This window comes from Thermobia domestica, chromosome 14, assembly GCF_964235325.1.
Source record: "Thermobia domestica chromosome 14, izTheDome1.hap1.1, whole genome shotgun sequence".
Lineage (NCBI taxonomy): Eukaryota > Metazoa > Arthropoda > Insecta > Zygentoma > Lepismatidae > Thermobia > Thermobia domestica.
The window spans coordinates 123,938,843-123,965,244 of NC_137467.1; the positions used below are offsets into that span (position 1 = coordinate 123,938,843).

Here is a 26,402-nt window from a genome sequence, read left to right on the forward strand (position 1 = left end):
GATTTGAATAGTTCACTTCTAATTTCCCAATGAAACTATTTTCCATATGCCAAGCATTCAATTTTTTCAATAGAAATCTTGTATTGTTCAATCGAATGTCCATCCTGGCCAACCAACACAGTACTGTATTTTTTGATGATATTGCTCTAAGCCAAGGGTGTAATTTGGGGAGTGCAATTACTTTAAGTTTTAGAAATACAGTATATGCTTTTTAATAAACTGTATATTAACATACTAAGGAACAAATGTGGAAGTTTTGTGTCAGTGGACAATGTTGCCACACACCCCTTGACAAAATCCAAAATGACGCAACTGCTCTAAACTAACATAAAAGGTACTGGCAGTCGGGCGCTTGTTAAACTACTGTAAATCACGATATGTTGCAGTTAATACTCAAACAATCATTAATGAAATAAGAAAGATATTGTCAGGCGTTTTTGGAAAACTTCTTTCGAAAAACTTATATCTCTAAAAAGTAAACTACTCCTTGTGAGTAATGATTACTGCCACAACATTGGGGCTATTCATGAAATATATAGAAAATTTCATGAGCCGTGTATGTAGAAATTATTTTAAGAAAACCCATTCCCAAGAATAAGCTGCCTCTTAGGGATACTTTCATGAGAACTGATTTACGCAAAATTGTAGTTATTAACGAAATATTTATTTATAATATATCAAAAAAATCGCCAGAATTGTTTTTGAGAAATTCGTCCAAAAATACTCACATCAAGGATAACCTACCCTTTATTGTTATTTTTCAAGGCAAAGGATCTCTCAAAGAGTCAACTTATGAATGGTTTCTTAAAAAGAACACCGGATTTGAAAAGGCCGTTTGTTATCAGTGATCATTGAGGTTGTGTTTTGATACAGTGCTTCCGTTTTCCAGTTCAGTGTTTGTGGAGTATCGTCATGGAAAGATACAGTACGGAACAGCGAGTGTTGATTGTTAAAACTTATTACAAGAATGGTGAAATTTTCGCAGAAACTGGTGGGAAGCTCCGTACGATTCTTGGACACAACAATGCTCCAAACGGATCCACTCTTCTTAAGTTGAAGAAGACATTTGAACAAATCGGTTCAACATCAGACATTAAAAGCCCTGGACGCCCTCGAAGTGGCCGGAGTGAGACAAATGTTGCTTTGTGTGATTTTGTTACTGTGAATCCGTAAAAATCATATCGCCGTCGTGCTTAAAAAATACACATGTGTCCAGAAACAATGCACAGAATTTTAACAAAAAAATTATACTTACGCTCGTACAGAGTTCAGTCAACACAGGAACTTAAACCAGCGGATAATGGAGAACGACGGCAATTTGTGCAATGGATCCTGGAATAGGAACGAGAGAGCCATGGCTTCACAAAGCGTACATTTTCTCAGATGAAGCTCAATTCCATTTAAACGGCTTTGTGAATAAGCAAAATTGCTGAATATGAGAACCAGAGAACCCAAGAATAATTCACTAAAAAGACATGCATCCTCAACGAGTTACGATTTGGTATGGGATTTGAAGTAAATGCTTAATCGGTTCTTACTTTTTGAAGATGAACAAGGTGGGGCTGTCACGGTGGAGTTCCTTGTCGTGTGATGCTTACTGTTTTCCTTTGGTCCCCTATGGATTAAATGAACATCGACAATTTCTGGTTCCAACAAGACGGCGCGACTTGCCACACTTCAGGAGATACAAACCCTCTGCTGTGTGGAAAATTCTCAGACAGACTAATCTCCTTACGAGGAGACCAAACCTATCCACCTTGATCTTGTGTCCTTACACCTTCCGGCTTTTTCCTATGAGGTACGCTAAGTCACGAGTTTATCAGAGCAAAGCCAGTAATCTGTTGGAACTCAAACAAGAAATTTGAGTTGTCCTCGACGAAGTCGATGTGATATGTTCAAGCGGGTGATGGTAAATTTCCTGAACCGAACGATCGCTTGTAGGGATAGTAGGGCGGGGGTATCATATTCCCGATATTGCGTTTCACGTTTAAACCTCAACATCTGCTGAAGAGAATGTTGAGTTTGCTTCTTTCAAATAAATACATTCGATTTATAGTGTCTTCAAATCCGGCGTTCTTTTTGAGAAACCTATTACAATGCTATCATGTATTTACGAAACATTTATTTATGAAATACAAAGAAAAGCTGAATTGTTTTAGAGGAAATCATCCGAAAGAAAAATCACCCACATAAATAAAGTAACTGTTATGGATATTTGCAAGACAAATAAATTATGCCATATTGTCAGATTAATGACATTAATGAAATATTTATTTATGAAATGTGAAGAAAATCGCTTAAGTCTTTTTTGAGAAAGTTGTCCTGCAAAAACCCATTTTCAAGAGTACATTACTCCTTGTGTAATTTTTAAGGACAAACGAATAATATTTTATTGTCAGTATTAATTAAACATTTATTTATGATATATTTAAAAAATCGCCGAAAAAATTGCGAATCATCGTTGAGAAAATCGTCCGAGAGAAACTCGTCTCTTAGAAAAAGAAACTACCGCTTCTGTGTTTCTTCCCAGAGAAATGACTTACACCATACTAATGGTTGCTGATCAAAAATTGTATAAAATATAAATCAAATCGTTGGCGTAGTTTTCAAGAAAATATTACTTTTAGATTTGTACTCTTCAGTTTCGGTATGGGAGAAAATTTGAGAAAACTATTGGGAAAAGTTATAGAAACTTTAAGCCTAAAATTTCATGCTGATATGTTGGAAGGTACGACCCTTAGTCGAATGAATACATTCTCATAGTGACGAACGGGCGGAAGGACAGACGAGCAGATGAACAGACATCTAAAAATTACTTTTTCGGCTTGTTAGGGACAGGAAACATGTGCAGCAACTCCGCTGAAATCTCAAATTCGATTTTTACACGAATACGGTACATTTTGTTTTCTCCATCGACACTCGAAAGAAAAATCAGAGTATTCCGAAATATTTATTGTTGAGTGTAATTATGAGGTTATCCATATTATTTTTGTTGAGTCAACTTTCCACTTTAGTCATAGAATTTTCATTTAAAAAAACTAAATTTGATTCTTAAATCAAATGTAGGTTACTTATTACGCTAATAACTTCCCTTTCTGTTTCGTGCAATATTCAGTGGATGTGATTGTTCTGATACTACATACGATACACGGGGAAAAAGATTCTGTAGTTTTAGTTACCAAATATCAATGCAAAATCCTTTACCCTTCATTTTGTAAGTTAATATACATTTCCTTAGATTAAATTACAAAATTAGCTGTGTCTTTTTACAAATTTACAGTAACTTTATAAGAAAATATGATATTTTTACTGTTAAAATGTAATTTTACACCATTTCATATTAGAAATTTTATTTATAGGTGTAAATTGATTTACATAGAGCCTTGCCAAACAGATTTCCACTTTTTTTAAATTTACGTATGATTTTTTGTACAGTGTAGGTGTAGCACAAATATAAAATACTTAGAACGATATTGTTGATTCTTAACCAAGTATACCATAAAAAATTCTTAATACAAAATGGCTTAAAATAGTAGAAAAGTTAACTAAATTTTGCATTATGTTCAGCATTATATATAACTAAATTCTCATCATATACTACGTAATCTTACCGGTGGTATAGGACATGAATTCACTTCCAAATTTTCTGCGTTGCCGACAAGTGCTGACCAAAAAGTATCTTCTTCGAAGAATTTTTCGCATGGGTTTTTAAGTTCCATTTCTGGATATTTTTCACAGGCGTCGGCATCACCATGAGGGCATATAGTTAGATACGCTTTACCCTTAAAAATAAAATAGATAAGAATATATTGATAAAGTAATAGAAACATGTCAAGCGAGCGTTCAAGGACTTTCTTTCGGTATCTTGTCGAATGTTTCTGCAGGACAAAATACAGAAGAGAGTAAACACATGAACAAAGCTGAATGTGCGTTCAAACTCTCTTCTAATTAAAGGACTAAAAGAATTTTCGTCTTAATTGATTTATACCTGAAACAGTTGGGTAGTCTCAATTATTGTATTGAGGGTGTACGCAAGCAACACTCGCTAATCCGGTCCTCAAGCTGTTATCTTCTTTACTTTCTCTTTCACACAGATGTTATTACTATAATATCCATAATTGTAGATGTGCTGTCACGTGAGCGTCTCCACCAATCGGCATCAGTTGAGCTGGAAGCAGAGAAGGAACAAGTGTTCTGTGTAATCGGCGTTCCTATTATGTTAATATAGATATATTTTATGTTGTATTGTTGTGCATTACAAATGTGTTGTGTAATATTTTGATATAAAATTATGGTTGGGAGACGATAAAAGAGACAAATATTGCATAAGGAGTCAAGAAATATTGTTTATTCTGATTATGTGCTTTTACGGGTGAAGCTGACGCTGGAATGCTTCTCATAGATATTGTCAAGTGTCAAGAGTGGACTGACAAGGCTTGTCAAATTTCAGTGAAAACTGCCGGAAAAATAGCTCCCAAGCTATATTACCATTGAACGAATGTGAGAATATTAAATTCGAATCTCCCGGAAAAGCTCATCCTGTGAGACATAGATACAATCAGTGGGCATTGAAACTGAAACATCTGCCCAAGTAGCACAGGATGTTTGCTGGGCTCATGAGAGCCATCTGGTAGTTTACATCGTACTTTTGGGCAATGAGTCAGATGTGCTGGTCCTTGGTAGTCACTCCAGTAGAAGAGGTCCGTCAGTGAATATCAAATCGTGTGTGTAGAGCGATATAATGTGTGGCACATCCTATTTCAAAAGAGGGCAGATTGTAGGGGTGCGTCTAGCAGGTGCATCTGTGCCCAAAACTGCAACACTTTGTGATGTGTCAAGAGCTACACTTTCCAGGATGATGCATATGAACAGGAAGGACGAAGCACATCTAGGAGGACCAACTGCAGGGGAAACGAAAGTTGTCTGAAAGGGACTCAAGGACATTGACTAGGAATGCTGAACGAAAACGGAAAACTGCTGCATCGGCAATCACCGTAGAAGTCAATACACACCTCACAAAACCTGTATCCAAGAAAACGTTGATGTCTTCATATGGCCAACATTCATGGCAAGGTTGCAATACCTAAACCTTTCATCAGTCCGTAATGGTTTGAAGCGCAATATCGTGGCAGACATTGGGCCTCCTAATTGTGCTAGAAGATCATGTTATTGCCAAGTATTATAGGATTATTCTGGAGGAACATTTACACCCTATGGTTCGAACACTCTTTCCGGACGGTAGTGCAGTGTTCCAGAATGATAACGGCTTCATTCACACTGCTAAAGTTATCAGAGAGTGGTTCGATGTGCATGACAAGCAGGTTGAACATGTCATGGACCACTCAATCGCCGGATCTTAACATTATTGCGCCTGTGTAGCGTATGTTAGAGAATTGAGTGAGGGAACTTTTTCCTCCATCACGTGCACGTCCAGAAATTGTCACTGTGCTTCAAGAGAAATGGCTGAAAATCCCTCTGAAAATGGTACATGACCTCTATCGATCCTTTCCAATTCGTGTTGCTGCTGCAGTGGCTGTCAAAGCCGCTTCAACACCTTGTTAAATGCAAATTATGGGTTACTACCAGGTGTATCAGTTTCAACGTTGACTACCTGTTTGATAAGGACATGCTCCGCAAAAAAGTTTGATGTGCACCACAATGGTGAATTTCCCACTGAAAAAAAAACTCTTCGCTGAAATACAACAAACTGTGGGTTAAGCGGGAGGTGCAAGATCCATATATAGAATTCTCAAAGACATTGCGTCTAAATGTATGCATTGCAAAGACGGGAGACATTTTTTGTTGCAACCTATTGATTCACTACTGCCAGAGTTTTTGCGAACTATGCACAACTTTCGTCAGGACAAAGCATATAACATATACTATATTATTGAGACGAGGATCAACCAAATCTATAGCAGAACATCACATTGGCAGTTTAGCGACGAGAGGAAGCTTCCGCGTTCCATAAAGGAACAGAGGGTCACTTATTATTTGTCACACATGTTCCGTTGAAACTGGGTTCATTCCAGAAAGTAAACATGTATTTGTTTCAAAGTCCAACTCATCATAATGACATGAATTCCAAGATATTTAAGAGTGGTTTCTAGGGAAATTCTTGCCGTTTCTGACACCAAAGTCTGCTATTGTAACGACTAATTCTAGATACTAACTACTTCGCTGTGTTAAATAAATATTCAAGCATCAAGTCTAAAAAAAGATGACGTATATAAATGGTTAAAAGACAATAAATCCCTCATGTTGAGACATTAACACATGCCAAAGTCCTTGAAATAGTGAAATGACACAAGCCACAAAAGAGTAGAATATGATTTATTCACAATAGGTGCCGAATGTGGCCACACTGTTCTTTTGTTTGTCATCGTACCAAAGTCAATATAACCCTATTGAATTGGTGTGGTTACAGGTGAACGAATATGTAGCACAAACGAACAACATATGTAAAATGTCCGATGTCGAGCGGTTGACCCACGAAGCAATATATTCGATGGGTGTGGCTGCCAGGGCTGATTGTGCTCGTCATGTTGAGAAGCTTGAGGAAGATGATTATCACAAGGAATGTGCTAGAGATGATGTTGTCGAGCCAATTATTATTAACATACAAGACTCAGATCCTGAAAATAGTATAAGTGATTACTTAAGTGGCGTTGAGAATCTGGATTCAATTTCATATTAGCAGATAGGTAACACCAATTGTTGTTGTTTTTGTATTATTATTATTATTATTATTATTATTATTATTATTATTCAGTTGTTTCTCTGGTCCTAATCTATTTTATTTGATAATCATGCACGTATAAAAGGATATCCAAGTCATTCAATATTGAATGATTAGCTCTCATTAAAATCGACAACACCGTAACAAGGGTTTCTACCCTCTATTTTCGTGACCATCGGACTTGGTTCGTAACAAATATTATACAACAGTGTTGTAACTCCACGCCAAAAATATGTGAAATTTTATATTCGTAGTTATGATTTTAAAGCGTAGATAAGTCGAGATTTGGAAATTTGTTCATGATATCCAGAAAGAAGCAAGTAATTATAGGTCCCAGATATCTTATACAAGTAAAGTGAGGATTATCAGAGAAAATCATTGCTGTGAAGTACAACACCAGAAAGGCTACTGTCTATGTCATCAAAATAACAGCAAATCAAATTCAATACTCAAGCCGAAACCCCCATGCTATGTGCCGAAATTCCCATACTGGGTAAATAATTAAACATTGTGTGTGATCTGACTATGTGTATTAAATTACACATCAGTATTGCCGACGGAATGGTCTCAGAAAACAGCTGAATGGGGCATAGAATTTAGCCTAAAACATCCAAACTCTTCTAAATTTGTGGCTAAATGTATTGCCAACAGAATTTAACAATAAAGCAAGCACAATATGTCATAATTTTGCTCTTCAACTACTGGTTCCTGATATCCTCAAATCAAGTTCTGTCATCTGTAAACCATATTTGAAAATTAAAATATTTACAGAACGCTTTGCTTGCATCGTTGACTAGATGCTATACCCTTTGAATTCTTTTCTTTGTTTCCAATCTTTGCTACTATTTTGGGTACGTGTTGGGGGCAGTGCTGTTCTAGCACAACTCTAAAAGTATACCGTCCACCACGAGCATACACTTAAAATTCTCATTCAAATTAGCCATGGGAAGATGAATTTTCCGTGCGATCGTGCTAGTAAGGGAGAACGATAAATGAGATATGTAAACTAGATTGTCACATGACTTTGAAGTTCTACAACTAACAAAGGATTATCAAAATAGCAAATAATACTTTATTGTGTTTTTATCAATAAGTTTAGAGAAGTTTTAATTGAAAAATGTATCCAACTACCGCTAAACACAAATGACTAGAAACTGGCAACTTTGAATGCAGAATTGGTCAAGGTTAGCTAAACTATATCTAATAGCTAAAGTATATGTCCATTATACACTGAGTGCTCACTGAATTGCGACCACACATCCACATAAGAAAGTGTGGCTAGCAGCCGAGCTTATTACATGACCATTTCGAGTGGTAGTCTTCTACAGAAAGAACAAACTCGAGGCTACGTGTTGACAGACAGCACATTGTTATAGTGGGAGGTTGGCAGGATTTATGCGCATTCCAATAGGGCACGATTGTGGACACCCGAGCAATGGGTGCGTCAATAACCCAGATATTGATACTTGTGGGATGCTCCCTTCCTGTGTAGTTAAGGTGTACAAGGAGCGGGAAAGAAATGGGGAACGGTATCCAAGAAATAGAACTGCAGGGGCATACTGAAGATCCAAACGTAGGGCGAGCATCATGTCAAACAACTCGTGACAGCCAAACGAACCATCAGTGTCCGGGAATTATGTGACCAATACAATGGTGGATGCACAACAACTATATCCCACCCAACTATATGGCGTACACTGACACGAATAAAGTTTCATACCAGACGATTCACTCGTCACTCAATCCTTACGACTCGTCACCACCAACTTCGTTGTGCTTGGGCTCAGGGATATGGTAATTGGACCATAGATGATTGGAGAAGTGTCTGTTGATCTGATAAATGACGGTTTGTCTACTCCTCTGTGCATTTGTGGCGCCAACAGCACGAAACTATGGACTCCTCGTGCATGGTGCGTACTGTACAGGCAGGTGGAGTGCCTACATGGTTCGGGGATGCTTCTATTGACATGGACTGTGACTATTGGTCTGCATGGACCATAGTGAGATATCCATTCCTACCTGCAGGTATTATAGGATCGCGTACACTCTACAATACAACACTTCTACCCACACGAATACAATTCAAGTGCCACCAACCCAGGACTGTACTGTTGCTTTACTTAAGGAACATTCCACGGAACTGCAGCATATGAATTGGACCCCTAACTCACCGAACCTAATTCTACAGAACATTTATGGGATATTGTAGAACGAGCTCTTCGCACCGTAACTCCTGCACCGACATCTGTAAGCTCATTGTGGGCTACTATCAGGAATATATGGTGTCAGATCTCCGTGGAAACATATCAGCAACTACCAGAATGTATGGCACGTCGTGTCTAGGCCGTTCTTCGAGTAAAAGGTGGATCAGAAAGGTATTAGTAGGTGGTCACAATTCAGTGAACACTCAGTGTATAAACACTATGTGAAAATTGTTAGATTTAGCCATAGAATGGTTAAATTTGCAACACTGATTACACATGAAATATAACATAAATAATACATGTAATTATGTAATTTAAATACAAGCATTCTAAGTGCTCTCAGTAATCCAATACTGTCTCTAATTCGGTATTCCTTTTTAGCAAGGAATGGCCGGATTAGCGAGTGTATAGCGTGTTCGAAGATCAGCTCACTTGGCAGCTCCTCGTATGAATTATGTTTTCTAAAATATTTTTAAATATGCATTGAAATGTATTGAAAATAAATTAAACAAGTGTACTTACACAACATTGTGTTTACTTTGTTTATTCAATAGATCCAGGCCCGTGCTGGGCCACCGTGCTACCGTGACATGTCCCCGGTACGCACTCTGAAACATCACATTATAAACAAAGGTACCGTACATTTTTATGTATATAATAAATTATTACAGGTGTTAGTGATAAAGAATCCTTGATAAGTACAATGCGCTCTTTACATAAGCCGCCCTTGCGAAACCACATCAAAGATAAACGATTTTATTTATTCTTCTGTATGACACAGTTCTATACAATAAATACATACTATTGCTGCTGATAAAGAACTCGGCAAAGGTACAGTGAGCCCTGCGCACAGAGTGCCCTGCGAAACATCACAGCATAGATAACTGGTTTGAGTTGTTCTTCTGAATACCAGTTCTGTATAGTAAATTCATATAGTAGCTGTTGTTAAAGAACCTGTGAAAGATATAGTGTTCCCTTATAAAAGGCGGCTTACGAAATATGTCTTTATAATTGTTTTTTTTTTAATTCTTCGGTATACCAGTTTGTATTATACATTCATACAGTTGCTATTGGCAGAGAACAGGTGAAGATCACAATCACTTTTCAAAAAAAAAAAATATGTATAAAGCCAGTAAAGCAATTGACACGTAGGTCTGTTTGGTAAAGTAATATAGGAGTTTTTCGTGCTGCTACTGATTTATTGCCAAAAGACTTTCAGAAACTAAATTCAACCGATATAGCGCAGTTTAAACAATTCGAGATTTTTAAAGTCCTTTATTCACAAATTTGCTTGTTCTTATGTGTTTTAAAGCAGTGTTCGAGTAATCAGCAGCTATTGTGTTTCTAAAACATAGCTACATTGATTTATGAGTAAATATTTAGCTCCATTCTGTTTTAAAAAAATTATTACAAGAACTAAAAATGTTTCTCCAGTAAAGACGTGTTCACAATTTAGCTATTTACGTTACTAAACAAACTTTTTAGTTTTGATATGTAAAATAGCGAGCGTATATCTACAGGGTGTAACTTAATTAATATAGCAAACGTTGGGAGGTGATTCCTGATACCGAGGTAAAGCAAAAAGTGTACACTAACTTGGGCGTAAGAATGCCACCTTTCGGTGCTTTGATCACCCGAACATTTGTTGGAAAAATGTAGAAACAGCCATAACTCAAGAACAAAACATCTGATCGAAGTCGGGTAAAAGAGACTGTACACTACTTTTGACCGTAGATTCCATTAGTGTACAATCGGATGTAGTGCAGTGACGGCGAAAGGGTGAATTCCAAAGAAACTGGAGTATTCCTTTGAGTATTTTATCAAATGTTGAATGAGGAAAATGAACAACGATCAAGTACAAGATTTCAACAATCGAAAATAATACTACATCGTTCAAGTTAGAACACTTAGAATTCGAAAGATATATATATATATATATATATATATATATATATATATATATATATATATATATATATATATATATATATATATATATATATTATGTGTGATTGATCTATTTTGTCTCAGCACAGAATAAACTCTCGGAAGAATAATTTAAATGAAACTAAGTTTTTAATGTAACATAGTTATATCTTCTAGGCTAATGATGACGGATATTAAATGAAGCTTCCTCTCCAAGTTAAGTGTGTGTAAACTGAAAAGAAAATACTTTGATCCAGATTAGATTTAAAACGATTGTGCATAGGACAGTCAGGCGGTGTATAAAGAAACATAACATGTGTTAAAAAATGCAAAGATAATGTGATGAACTAGTGTATAAAGGATTCTCCACGTGACACAGAGATTGCCAAATATTGCTTGAACACATAGTGGGCAAAAGTAAGCTGCATTAAGGGATTTCCTCTTCGTAATTTGTAATTCCGTGGAATTACTCTCTGCACAGAAGCAACAAAAATGAACGAAACATGCGATGTTGTACACATTGCATAACGATACGAAGAAATGATCTCGAACTATATACTTGATCTATCCATTAGGTGAATCTTCTTACAGGGATAATTTCAAGGGGCTTTTCCTCTCTCGGAGTTTTCAAAGCGCTCCTTAATCGTGACATACGAAAAACTTCATTGCTATTGTGAGTATACCAAAATAGTGTCGTAGTGTAGTCCACTTATATTTGATTTTGTCACTGCTGGAGAAATTTTCTAGAAAAAAATTCGTTAGAATTCCATCCATAAAATGGTGAAAAATCTTTTTTCGACGTTCTGATGTACTTTGGAGCTGGATGGAATATCTATACGGAAGAAAGAGAATGTGACATTTTTGCGTACACTGTTATCATGTGAAGAATCTCTTGTATTCTCGTACATCATACATGATATTTGCCACCTGACTGTTTTATTCACAATATATACGTAATCTGGATCAAAGTTATTTTTTTTTTTTCATTTTCACACCCTCTTAACTTGGACAAGGAGTCGCTCATTTATCATAATTAGCCTAGAAGATATAACTGTAAAACGTTAAAGACTTTTTTTCACTTAAATTCTTCTGTGCTTAAACAAAATAGATCTATCACACACGTGTATCTCTCTTTCTTTCGAATTCTAAGTGTTCTAATTTGAAATATGTATTATAACTTTTGATTGTTGAAAACTTGTTCTTGATTGTTGTTCATTTTCCTCATTCAACATTTGCTAAAATACTCGAAGGAATACTCCAGTTTCTTTGGGAGTCATCCTAGTACCGCCACTGCACTACATTTTATTGTATACTAATGGAGTCTAATACTTAAAATAATGGACATACCCTTTTGGACGATTTCGATCCGACATTTTGTTCTCTAGTATGGGTGCTTTTGCATTTTTCCAAAAATTTTCGGGTGGTGTTAGCTCCGAGGCATTTCTACTCCCAGCTTACTCTGTACTTTTCGTTTTATCTCGGTGTCAGGAATCAACTCTTGACGTTTACTACAGTTATTAAGTTACACCATATATATATATATATATATATATATACATTATGTGATCAAAAGTATCCGGAAACACCCCAAAATATACGTTTTTCATATTAGGTGCATTGTGCTGCCACCTACTGTCAGGTACTCATTATCAGCGACCTTAGTAGTCATTAGACATTGTGAGAATGCGGAATGGGGCGCTCCGCCGAACTTACGGACTTCGAACGTGGTCAGGTGATTGGGTGTCACTTGTGTCTTAAGTCTGTACGCGAGATTTCCACACTCCTAAACATCCGTAGGTCCACTGTGTCTGATGTAATAGTGAAGTGGAAACGTGAAGGGACACGTACAGCACAAAAGCGTACAGGCCGACCTCGTCTGTTGACTGACAGAGACCGCCGACAATTGAAGAGAGTCGTAAAGTGTAATAGGCAGACATCTATCACGACCATCACACAGGAATTCCAAACTACATCAGGATCCACTCCAAGTACTATTACAATTAGGCGTGAGGTCAGAAAACTTGGATTTTATGGTCGAGCGGCTGCTCATAAGCCTCATCATGCAGATAAGTGCCAAACGACGCCTCACTTGGTGTAAGGAGCGTAAACATTGAACGATTAAACAGTGGAAAAACGTTGTGTAGAGGGACGAATCACTGTACACAATGTGGCGATCCGACGGCAGAGTGTGGGTACGGCGAATAGCCGGTGAACGTCATCTGTTAACGTGTGTAGTGCCAACAGTAAAATTGGAGTTGGTGATGTTATGGTGTGGTCGTGTTTTTCTTGGAGGGGGCTTGTACCCCTTGTTGTTTTGCGTGACACTCTCACATCGCAGGCCTTCTTGCACCTTAATGTTTAAGCACCTTCTTGCTTCCCGCTGTTGAAGAGCAATTCGGGGATGGCGATTGCATCTTTCAACATGATCGAGCATCTGTTCACACTGCACGGCCTGTGGCGGAGTGGTGTGTAATGGACTGGCCGCACAGAGTCCTGAATTGAATAATATAGAACACCTTTGGGATATTTTGGAACGCCGACTACGTGTCACCGACCTACATCGATACCTCTTCTCAATTCAGCACTCCGTGAAGAATGGGCTACCATTCCCCGAGAAACCTTCCACACCTGATTTCAAGTATGTCTGCAAGAGTGGAAGCTGTCATCAAGGCTAAGGGTGTGCCAACACCATATTGAATTCCAGCAGTACCGATGGAGGGCGCCACGAACTTGTAAGTCATTTTCAGCCGGGGTCCGGATACTTTTGATCACATAGTGTACATATATTCGTATTCACGTTTGTATGGGCGCCATTTTTGTAGACTTGTCCACCGCCCTCGTTATTATCCCAGCACGGGCGTGAATAGATCTGATGTTTTTTTATCAATTCATTTCGACTGACTACAAATATTGGGGAATATGTGAGACCCTTGATAAACATTTTCATCATATTGCATCAAAATTGTATAACTATTGCGTAGGAAATAGTGAAACATATTTTTTACATGTTGGGGGGGGGAGAAGTTTACTCTCCTGTTAGAGTTTGCTTTAAAATCCAACTAGTAGGAATTATTGTGAAGCGTCAAAAACATGGAACTTATTTTAAAACATGAAATAATGGTGTTCATACTACATCATGGTGTTAAGTTCACAATATTGGTGAAGTTGGCCCAATCACTCTTTCCGAATCCAAAAATTTTCGCGCCATGAGATCACCACTAATTCTGGAATGAGGGATTGTGCTTATTTTGAGTTTCCCTCGCACACATATCTTCATGTATTGAATCATCATTCCGCATTTGTTACTGAAATAAAAACACAAGAGACTTTCTATTTTTCCATTTTTTTCAAACTACCAAGTTATTATTGTTTCTCTCCTCAGTTTCTGTTTGCTTCCTGGAAATAATCTCACCCATGATTATTTCAGTATAACTCATCACTTCCTATTGTTCAAGTCTTACAATCAAGGAGTTCAATGTAATATATGCCCATACCGACATAGTCCCTTTTTAGGGAGATTACATTTTAAAATTCTTTGGTATTAATTCTATAAACCTGCAAACTTTCATTCCAATACCGTAACTTTTGATGTTGCTACAGTGAAGGAATTGAGACCGTCCTGGGACGAAAGCGATATATGCTGCACTTACGTTGGTGAGGTAGCTGTTTGAACAACGTAGAACATGTCACAATGTGCTAGCGCGAATTTGATATAATTCCAAGAAACAGAAGAGACGTTAAATATGCTCATGGTAACATTTTGCTCCGGGATTATCATGAACTTTACTGTTACAGTGAAACATATATTTCTAGCCAGAGATCATACTTTTAACTAGAGTGATAGGAATGTTGGTTTGTGCCGCCTGAAACTGGTCAAGGATGAAAAAGTGCTTACGATTGACAAGCACGTAGAAGTGTTGAAAACAATTCGAAAACACCCCCGTCCTTTTATGGTAAAACGTGGGGCACGTGTTATCAAACAGTAGAAGAATGGATTCACAACTATAATGAAAGTAAAGCATCAGCAACTCAACATTCTTTCAAGATTCAGTCATAACTTTGTTTCATAACTGTCAGGTGGCATTCTAGCTGCTGATGCGTATACTGCTGCGTATATGCCGATTAAGTCCTTTACTCGATCGGACTATGATGTAAATCTTGTAGATACTACGTGGTATGATTGGAAAGTTTTAAGACAGTTGGCAACACTGCTCAGGAGAAGTATATATAATCGCCCGTTAGCATGGAAGCGGTGGCTTGGTGTGTCTTTGAGACATGTTGAAATATGCACCGAGATATCTTTATTCAGTATGGCGTAACAATCAGTTGAGTGCGGGCGTGTGTGTGTGTCTTAACGGATTTTTAAGTGCGCAAAATGGACGAAAAATAAAACAACGCGTTTGTGTGAAATTTTGTTTTAAAACTGGGAAATCTACTGCGGAGACTTACGAAATCTTAAAAGCAGCTTTTGGAGGCAAATGTCTGAGCCGGTCAAATGTGTTTATCTGGTTTCACCGATTCAAAGTTGGCCGCGAGTCAGTAGAGGATGACCCCCAAAACTAACGAAAACATTGCGAAAGTTGGCGATTTATTACGTTCGAACCGTAGACTTACAATTAGGGAGATGGCTGAAGACTTGAATTTAAGTTTCCATGCGGTTCAGTCAATTTTAACTCATGATTTGAATATGCGTCGAGTGTCCGCGAAATTCACTCCAAAAGTGTTGTCACACGAGCAGAAATAACACAGACTTCAAGTGTCCCAAAATCTGTTTAATCGTGCCGAAATGGACTCAGATTTCTTGAATAGAGTAATAATAGGTGACGAATCATGGGTTTATGGATATGACGCAGAAACAGAAGACCAATCTTCTCAGTGGAAGAGCCCAGATTCACCAACACCAAAGAAGCGCGACAAATTCGGTCGAATGTGAAGACAATGTTGGTCTTTTTTGTTTCAATTCTAAGTGTATCTTGCATAATGAATTTTCCCCTCAGGGGCAGACAGTCAACCAGGTATTACAAAAGTGTCCTTCAGCGTCTGCGCGAAAATGTGCGGCGGAAAAGGCCTACCCTCTGGAAAGAAAAGAATTGGATTCTCCACCACGAGAATGCACCAGCGCATTGTGCGTTCTCGATCCAGGAATTTTTGGCCAAATTCCACATTCTTGTGCTTCCGCAACCTCTGTATTCCCCAGATATGGCCCAGGTCAAATTCTACCTCTTTCCTAAATTAAAATTGTCATTGAAAGGTAAGTGATTTGACTCAATTGAGGACATTCAAACAAATACGGAGAGAGTGCTTCACACCATCACGGACAATAATTTTCAGGAATGCTTCCAGAAGTGGAAACACCGTTGGAATCGGTGTGTTCATTCAGCAGGGGACTACTTTGAAGGAGATCCATCACAATAGCCTTTAAGTACTGCCATATGTAAATTACAAACCCAGTATTAAAACTTTACAATCACACCTCGTATGTTTGGAAGTCAACCAGCCCAGCTGAACCCAGCTAAATAAAGAACGAGATGTACTGAGTTTGTCTCTTTTCTGAATATACATGCTGTTGTTTGGTACGAAGAAGTGTTGCGTCAAGCCAGACATCAGGGGTGCAAAGGATGATTTTCACGAGTAGAATTTACCAGCTCTAGATAATGTATAGACTGTTTAAAGTGTCCAGGATTGTTACATGTCCAGTTTCTACAGAATAGATGGATCACTTCGATGTATTATTATTACATATATAATGTTATGTTTACTTTATCTGTGTTCCTTACTCTGTAATTACGTTTCTTTATTCATTTTCATGAAATATATCATACAACTGCTATGATACACATACACGAGAATCCTACAAAGTAGTTCTCCCTAAAAAGTGCCTATAAAATCCTTTTCTAAAATATTCATATTTATGTTATAATGAAACAAACTGTTAGTTTCTTTGTATTTTGTGAAAGAAAAGGAATAAAATGTTTCTCTTGTAGGGTGAACATGTAGTACAAACGTTATATATATATATATATATATATATATATATATATATATATATATATATATATATATATATATATATATATATATACAGTGGCGTATTTAGGGGGGTGGATTGCGGGCTTAAGACCCCCCCGAAATCTTACTTAGTATAGTAAAGTAAATGAAATATCTCGCAGAATTTTCGCATTTCCAGGCAAAGCCCCCCCGAAAGTTAGCAAAGCCCCTCCCGAAACAAAATCGTAAATACGCCACTGTATATATATATATATATATATATATTTAAAATGCAATTTTCTCAAAACATGGTTTCCGCGTTTATGGGCCCTTATTACACAGAACTCCTCAATTTTATATTGAGGTGAACAAAACGTATAAATAACACAGAATAAGCTGGAAAGAGACAGAACAAAACTATTGGAAGGGACCACGAGACACATTTTTCACGTTGGAGATTCAGAAAGGCAATACGAGGTTAATTCTAGAGGAAGCACCTCCAAGAAAGGCGTGAGCCAACCGTAGCCTCATACCACTTGTATTACAGAAGTGTAATACTGACTCGAGGCCATCACTATTCTGAATGAACATGATCTCGTAAAGGACGGAGAAATCAACCTCCCTACTAGAGATCCGGATTCGAATACCTGACAACTAATTATCAGAAAAAGTGTGAAGCTATAAGCAGTGTTAAAGGATTGTATTTCACATCTTTAAGGATTCTACAATGCATCATGGCTGAGGTGACGTAAATCTTTACCTTACTGGTGTCTCTCAAATATTTTCCATTAATGAATTTAGTTTTTCTCATTTATTGTCATCCATAATTTCTCTTAGAATTGAAGTATTAATTCGATATGAAAGTGTTTTCCAATGCTGAGCACTATCCATATATTACCAGTATCCATATATCTTAGGAGTTTTCCCTCTCAAATTCAGTACTGCTAAATTAGCACGTTTTTGCATTAAACTTTCATACTCGGAGGTGGTGGTTGCGTAGTGCTCTCAAACGGGTCGGGTTGTCGGGTCAGGTCAACTCGGGTCGGGTCAGTCGGGTCAGCTCGGGTCGGGTTGTCGGGTCAGGCTACTCGGGTCGGGTCAGTCGGGTCGGGTTGTCGGATCGGATCAGTTCACTTTGGTCAACTGAGTTTAAGTTGAGCTTAAACTCGGCTGGAGTCGAAAGCTGCTGTTTTTCACTAGCTGCCTAATTAAGAATAGCAATTTTCAATTGATTTTATAGAAACCATAAATCTGTTTTGAACACTTGCAGCTAGTGTTTATATGGTAAATGCTTATTTTTGTACTTGTGTTACTTTAATTTTTAAATGTGGAAGATTGATTTTACCAATCGACTGTAATATTAATATCTACGCCAATATGGAGTCTGGATTTAGAAGAAAACTAGAATTTGTTTAAGCAAGGCCAAAAGAAAGATTGGATATGGACGACCAAGCCCAAGAAGGACTGCGGTGGCTCAGTGGTAGAGAATTCATTTCTGGTGCATGGTGTCCATTTTTCGATCCCAGCTTGTACTAAGTAGGCTTTGTGCTGGAGAAACGCCGTGTAATGGGTTTTCTCGGGGTTCTCCTGTTCCCTCCTACTTTCTTCATTCCACCATTTCATTCATTTCTCATGGTCACCATCTCCCTTAGCCTCGGTGCAGAATCGAGGGACCTTAAACCAGGGTGGATTGATTTAAATCACGATTTTAATCAAGATTTAAATCACTTGAGTTTTTAAATAAAAATCGTTGATTTAAATCAAATTCCGAAATAAATTAATTTAAAGAGAAAAGAAGTAAAATGTCGTTTCTGTTCTGTTATTTCGATTATCGAAAATAATAATCATAATGCAATGAGAGACAAATGTATGTAAGCACAGTGTGAAAACGAGTATTATGCAGAGAATGATTAGGGAAAATTCCGTTTTGAGCGGGTAACGAGTGAATCCTGCTTTCTTATTTTAGTAACAAAGGGTTTTTAAACCGTTAACTATTTCAACGGGAAAATCACCATGGACATTTAATACGAAAGTTCTTTCGTGTCCACGTTTATTTGTGTTTCCAGATAATAGGGACGTATTTAGAGGGGTCCGATCCCATCTCCGAAAAAAATAAATCTTTTAGGCTAAATTTATGTACTAAATGAGGGAGAGTAGCCAAAATCGCATCCCTTTTTACATAAATTGTTTTAATTTGAAACTTTTGAAGAAATTTAAAATGATTTTTTGATCTATTGAACTTTATAGTTTACCAATTTTTTTACAGTGATTTCATAACGATATCTTATCATTATCATGATAAAAATGATGAAACCTGTGATTAGTGCGATTTACGCAACAGTTTTCTCAAATCGCACCATGTGAAGCCAAAATCGCACCGCCATTGGAATACACGCAAATTTTACAGTATTACATATGAGTAAAACAAATAATCATTTCCATGGAATATTGCATTATTTTGTTTATGTTATATTAAGATGAGATGTAATACATCTTTAAAAAGAAAAAATACTGCAATGCAAATAACCGAAGACAAAAGTAACACCTCAGAATTAAGCTAAGTAGAAATGCAACCTAGAAGTAAAACAAATTAATATATCTATGATATGTTACATTCTTTTATCTCAGTGTTATTAATACGAGGAAGAACATAACATTAAACAAAAAAAAAATATATCTATATTGTTGATCCAATGAGCAATATTGTTCATAATCCTATGGAACGTAAAGTATGTATATTTATGGGAAACAAACAGCTGCAACTTATGTGCACAAAAATCACATTGGAATGCACGTTCATCTCCTGAAACACCAGCACAAGACTCATGTATCCAGAATTTACACAAAACACTCTGTACCATATCTTGGACTAAATTTTGTTGACAAAGGACGCAAAACTAATCTTGTTCATTGATTTCGAAAACCACATTTGAAACACTGCGAATATGTAGCTCGGAACATCGTGATTTGGATGTATCTACTTTTCGAATACACTTTTTGGTGTTAAGGTTTCCTGAAGCACATACAGACCTAGCTGACGGTTCAAAAAGATTAAATCCCTCCACACGTTTGGATATTCTTGATTGCTTTTGCCGTTATTCTTCAAAAATTTTTGTAAGGACTTGATGAGATTGCTTCTGTTCTTTGTGGGTGCATGTTGGTAGTTCTATTTCCTCCTATTATTGGGCTGGGCAGCGTCACTTCATTTTCTATATATTTTTTCAAAGTACGATTCATAGACTCCGGAGACCATTTTCCATATTGCCATGTGCTCAGCTTGTGTGAATTGTAACCGAAAAACAATTCATCATGGGAGCCAAAATCGCACTGGTGTGATTTCGGACATACGGTAGTAGTGCGATTTGGGAAACTACGTATTTTTTTTTTAATATTCTTTACATACCTCACAAATTAAAAAAAATAATAACTTGTGTTTGTCACTATAATATTAATGGTATTTTTGTTTATTATTACTTATTGAAACATAAGCTAATTCTCTTACCTTAATCCCTATTCTACTGTGAAATACCTCGAAAATTAGTAAGGAATACTCCAATTATATTGTACTGCAACTGCACACACACATAACTTACTGAACGTCGTCACTTTACTCTGTAACTATGGAAATATGTTTAAGTACTTAATTTAACTATTAGATGGCTTGTTAGTACTACGGTTCTTTTTAAACTAGGGTGGTGCGATTTAAAACCCGGTGCGATATCGGGAACTCTCCTCTACATAGAAGTTCCTCGGGATTGTAATACAGGAAATTTTGGATGCGTTAAAATGTCGAATAATACTTTTGATAAAGTGAATACTTTCAAATATCTAGGATCAATATTAACAGACGAAAACGATATTTACGAAGAAATTAAATATCCACTAAAAGCAGGGGATTCCTCTTATTATTCAGTTCAAAATCTCTTCTCGTCCCGAATTATGTCGAGGTATTTGAAGCTTAAAATATATAAAACGATAATCGTGCCTGTTGTTCTGTATGGTTGCGAAACATGGTCGCTTACTATGAGGGAAAAGAATAGACTGAAAGTATTTGAGAACAAGATTCTAAGACGAATACTTGGACCGAAGAGGAACGGGAATGGGGAATGGCGGAAACTTCAAAGCGAGGAACTATATAATTTATACGGTTTACCAAACATTGTTAGGCTCATCAAGTCTAGGAGACTCAGGTGGGCAGGTCATGTAGTCAGGATGGAAGGAATTAGGAACGCTTTCAAAGTCTTAACTGAAAGACCAATCGGAAAACGACCATTAGGAAGACCTAGGTGCAAATGTGAGAACAATATTAAAATGCATCTCGTAGAAATAGGAATACAAAATAGAAACTGGATCCAGTTAGCTAGGGATAGAAGTCAATGGAAAGCTTTTGTGAACGTGGCATTGAACCTCCGGGTTCTATAGGCTATGGAGTTAGTTAATTTTAGTCAAAATTTATGTACTTTATGTGTATTTCATGCCGCTAGCTAGTTCTGATTTGTTATAAAAATATGCCCCTGCAAAATATAAATAACCTTTGTTTAAAAAAAAAAAGTCATGTTGCTAAACGTTGCTCTACTTTCTCCATAATGCAAAAGAAACATTGGGATTGAAATAGGTTAATGATTGGGGATGAATTCAAAATTAAACCCCAATACTTTGACTTAAATGGCATAATTAACATTTAATACTAAGTTTTAATGTTTTTTCTTCAGTTTGCGACTTGTATTATACGAGGGGAAAGATTTGATTTAAATAAAAAAAATCGATTTAAATAAAAAAATCAACAAAAATGATTTTTTTAAAAAATCATGATTTTTTTCTACCCTGCCTTAAACTGAATATTTTATTTTATTTCACCAAGCCCAAGGACATCGATACAAAAACAAGATAAAGATTGGATATGCAAGACGAATTGCATAGAAATCTTGCTCTTGGCCTTCTTTTGGTGATCACCAAGTAGCGATGAGCGTATTTTCTTGCTTTTCGTCAGGGTTGATATGTTTGAAACAAAAAGTTTAAAACAAGTGTTTTAAACATGTTTAAAACGAGGGCTGTTGTTTTATTCAGTTTGCTTTAAACGTTTTAAACAAAATGTTTTAAGCGTGTTTTTTTTTTTTTTGATGGTGGTTGAACATGTTTAAAACAACTAAAATATCAGATTGAGTAAGTTAATTTAATTTTCTAACAAACAACCCATCCTCCGCAGGATTTGTGCATGGAGTAAATTACAAGCAGAGTTATATTCTTATTATAACAGCAATTACTGAACGGAATTCTGCACATCAATGTGCGTATAACTAAACCAACAGAAATTCAAATGAAGTATTTCAACATTTCTTAATTTCCAAGAATAACGGAGGTTAAACACACTATACACTATTCTAAGATCCAAATTCACAAATTGAAAACTTGGGTATTTTTGGGTCACTATCATTTCCATAATAATGAAGAGTTCTCACATCATAAGCTAGAAGAAATGCTCTGACAAATACAATACAACTCATAGAAAAGAGCAGTGACTAGCATACAAGGAGCAAATAACATTTTTTAACTAAACAGTTTTCAAGATACATCTCTATCTGCAACATGGATAGCTAATAATGATTAGTGTCTAAGGCATAACAACACAATTAACCTTTACACGCCCGCCAGGGATTTTAACAAAAGGGTAAACTCTCACGTTCGGAGCTCTGGTGACCCTCCTAATTATCACAGTCATGAGTTATACACCATTGGAAAGCTTATAGACCACAAATTCCGATGAGGTAACATTCGTGAAATTCCCGCCATATTCGTAGAGAAAGAACAGACATAAAAAATCATTAAAAATATGAAAATATTGACTTTGTGGGGCCCGGGCAACCCTTGCAGCCACCCTACGCTGACAAAATGATGAATGTGTAGGCCACATACTTGTGACAATAATGTAAGAAATGCTAACCATTGCTGCCATTGCGTAATGAATTCTTCTTATGTAAGAAATATTAAAAAAAATATGCGCAGAAAACATTCATTGAATTAGACATTCTCTCCCCTTCCCCACTAGTACCACGTCCATGTGCAAATAATTTTTGCTGCACACATCATGTATACGAACAAGAATTATGCTTCTAGACCACTTCAGTGAAATATATCTTGTGTTATATGGGACCGCCCCGAAAATAAATGTAAGCCAAATTTAACCCCCTCTCCCTCCATAAACATCAAGTACACATACAGGTTATTATCATGTAGGGGACTACCTCATTGCTTCACATACCAATTTTTATGGATGTACCACAAAGGGGTGATAAATACCCGCCAAAACCTGATGAAAAAAATTTGATGAAAAATTAAAGAAACGAACTTCATCCTCCCTTTCTCGGCCGTACATACGTACCCCCTATATACATAAAATGCAACTGACGGAAAGCTTCATCCCTCAAAAATACTTTGGTACCAAATCATCTTTCTAGCTTAATTAGAGTCTGAGCTATTGATGTTTGTTGTAAAAATAAATGTAATTTACGTCAAAAAACTTAAACTCCAAAAAATGGCTAACTTTGCCCCTCCCTTCCCCCCATATAAGCAAGAAGTACAAAAACACAATATTACCATGTAGTGGCCTACTTCATTGTTTCACGTAACAATTTTTATGAATCTATCCCCAAAGAGGGGGAATGGCCCCCAAAAAACTGTTGAAAAAAACAAACAAAAAAAAAAAACACGATATTTACCCTCCTCGCATATACATAAAATGCGCACCAGCAAAGCTGCATCTTTCAGGAATAAATTGTTACCAAAACCATCTTCCAGCCTTAATTTGAGGCTTAAGACTGAGTCATTGAGGTTTAAAGCCCTGACACAGCAGTTGCGTCAATGGGCGTTTAAAGATTAAGAATGCAGACGACCACTAGATCGTAACACAAAGAAGCTAAACTACATAATCCGTGAACGGAGATCGGGAATTCCCGATTTCTTTCTCCGGAATTGAACATTTGGGCGGATCGAAATTAGGGAAGTTCCCGAAATTTGATCTAGCGGTTGAATATAGATGGCAAGCAATACCTAAGAGTGTAAAAATGTAATATATATGCGTATTTAGATTATTGTTTTAAACAAAATAAACATTTTAAACATGTTTCTTTTTGTTTAAAACGAAGTACTTTGTTTTAAACAAAAAAAAATGTTTTAAACATAAAAAACGTTATTTTTGTTTTTTTTTAAAAAACATTTTTTGTTTTTCAACCCTGCTTTCCGTATAGTATGAAAGACCATAATCAAAATCACACTTGATCTTCATTTTTACCGATGAGGCGAGCATTCTTGGCTCTTGTAAAGCATGAAAGACCACCAATACTACGAAATGCAGGACCAAGACTTGACTGCAAGACAAAGAATAAGACGCAGTATTGATGACCAAGACCCAGGGAGCGAATGGTTTGAATTTCATTTGTTGGGCTGAAAGTGATGAAATAAAATTAGTACTTTATAATTAAATATCATATTGTATTTTTAAATTTTAAATTACAAAATTCTTATTATGTATCTTCTTACGTGCAACTATATATACTGTAAAATACGTTTTAATTACCGAGAAAGATAAATCAAAGTGGCATGGGTCCCGGAATCATAAGAACCTATTTTGGAATAAAAGTTGAAGGGTTGGAAAAAATCATAGGTGTTCTCCTGTTTCCTCAGCCCTTATCATTGTAGTTAAACGATTTCCTTTTGTCTCCGCTAAAAGACTCTTGCTACTGCCTTCCGAGAAGACCCCCTGCCGTACGAGTAGGTGAGGACCCTGACCTTGAATAAAAATTTCGTCACATAGAACTAAAGCAAGAAAAAAAAAATTCTCCCACGTCGGACATTGGTATCAGTTATAAAAAGAAATAAAAAAACCTCAAAAGTGTCAAATATTCATTAAGATGCATATATAAATCCCCCGCACGATCTAGCTAGTGGTTAACGTGTAAGACTTCGGTACACGTGGTCCGGGTTTAATTCCCAATGGGTGTGCATTTTGGCGTTCACCCAGTGTCGTGACCATAGTGCTCTCAAACGGATCGGGTCAGCTCGGATCGGGTTACGGGTCGGGTCGGGTCGGGTCAACTCGGGTCGGGTTGTCGGGTCGAGTCAGTCGGGTCAACTCGGGTCGGGTTGTCGGGTCAGGTTGTCGGGTCGGGTCAACCGGGTCAGCTCGGGTCGGGTTGTCGGGTCAGGTCAATCAAGTCGCATCACGGTTCGGGTCAGTCGGGTCGGGTCGGGTCAGTCAATTCGGGTCACGGGTCGAGTCGGGTCGGTCTTCAACCCAACCCGACCCGACCCGTTGAGAGCAATAGTGGTTGGAGGAGTGTGAAGTTGACCCAACTACTTTTGCTGTGGTCTGACTTCTCAACGAAACCCGCACTAATTCTGTAAATCAGACGCTAATTAGCACTAGTTCGGCACTAATTCTTGATGAAAAAAAATATTGCGATTTGGAGAAAGTGTCTGGGCCAACTCCACGTACGTGCTTGTGGCATGTGTCTGTATCTAAGGCTCCTGGATTAACAGAGAATAATTCCATTTCAAATTGGGTGCCATATTCTTCGCTCCATATTCTTCGCTAATGCGATAAAAATAGCCTTCAAGGGTCTACAGATCATAAAATGAGGAGCACTGCTGTAAAGAATAACAAAATGTAGAACTTAATGTATGTAATACCCGTATTTTACAAAATTCTTGGTACACTAAACACTCAAATACGAGTGCTGTATAAAAAAATTGGGTATCGTACATTTTATGAAGACTGTAATCAGGTTCTATAATCTAGAGTATCTTTCAATAAATACAAGGGTTGATTTTTTAGTAGTGGCAACTAATTATTTTTATATACATAAAGTACATACAAGATACTCAGGTTTACAGTCCTTTGATGAAGCTATCAGCGCAGCATTCCGTAGAACTTGTTTTCAGCGGTGTGGAAGCCATTGGATACCGTTGGCATTGTCTTATTTCTCAATCATGTTGTAAGAGCGTCTTCAACTCTTCGGATGCGAATCTCACATAGGAATTAGGTGGTAGTCGCAGGAACTATATCCGGAGAGTATGGGAGTGGTAGGGCAAAATATTGGATGGATTATGCATGAAGTTTTCTTCTCAAAGCTACTGGCAGATTGTTTTGCAAAAACAAACAACCATACTCTGCATTAACGGTATACATTGGGGGAACAATAAGCTTTACGATAACACCATCTTAATTGTAGTTAAGAATCACCATACCTTTCACATTGGTGAGAGTCTACCGAACTGGTGTATTCCGGAATGACCCGCAATGATTTCTCTGGATCGATTAGCGTTTTAGCTTTCGTTTGTAAGATCTAGTTTACGTCTTATCAATTGTAATGATACGCCTTGAAAAGGTCCATCTTTCGCACTCATAGCACTGCAAATGAGTACGAGCAGGGTCATTTCGAAGCCATTTCCGCATTTCCTTCATTTGTTTGAACGCATTTTGAGACAATGTTTAGCATTCCTGAAAGATATGAAATACAGTAGAAGGTACTAGTCCTATATCATAAGCT

At 37.1% G+C, this 26,402-nt stretch overlaps 1 protein-coding gene across 1 annotated transcript in view; it reads right to left on the reverse strand.

Annotated features, from left to right (window-relative positions):
- The window catches only part of LOC145670705 (uncharacterized), a 34,726-nt gene that overhangs the window by 6,066 nt on the left and 2,258 nt on the right, over window positions 1–26,402 (reverse strand). Inside the window, exon 2 of the mRNA XM_081739487.1 lies at window positions 3,612–3,782. Within this exon, the coding sequence (XP_081595613.1) occupies window positions 3,612–3,782 (171 nt within the window). The remainder of the gene's footprint in view (window positions 1–3,611; window positions 3,783–26,402) is intronic.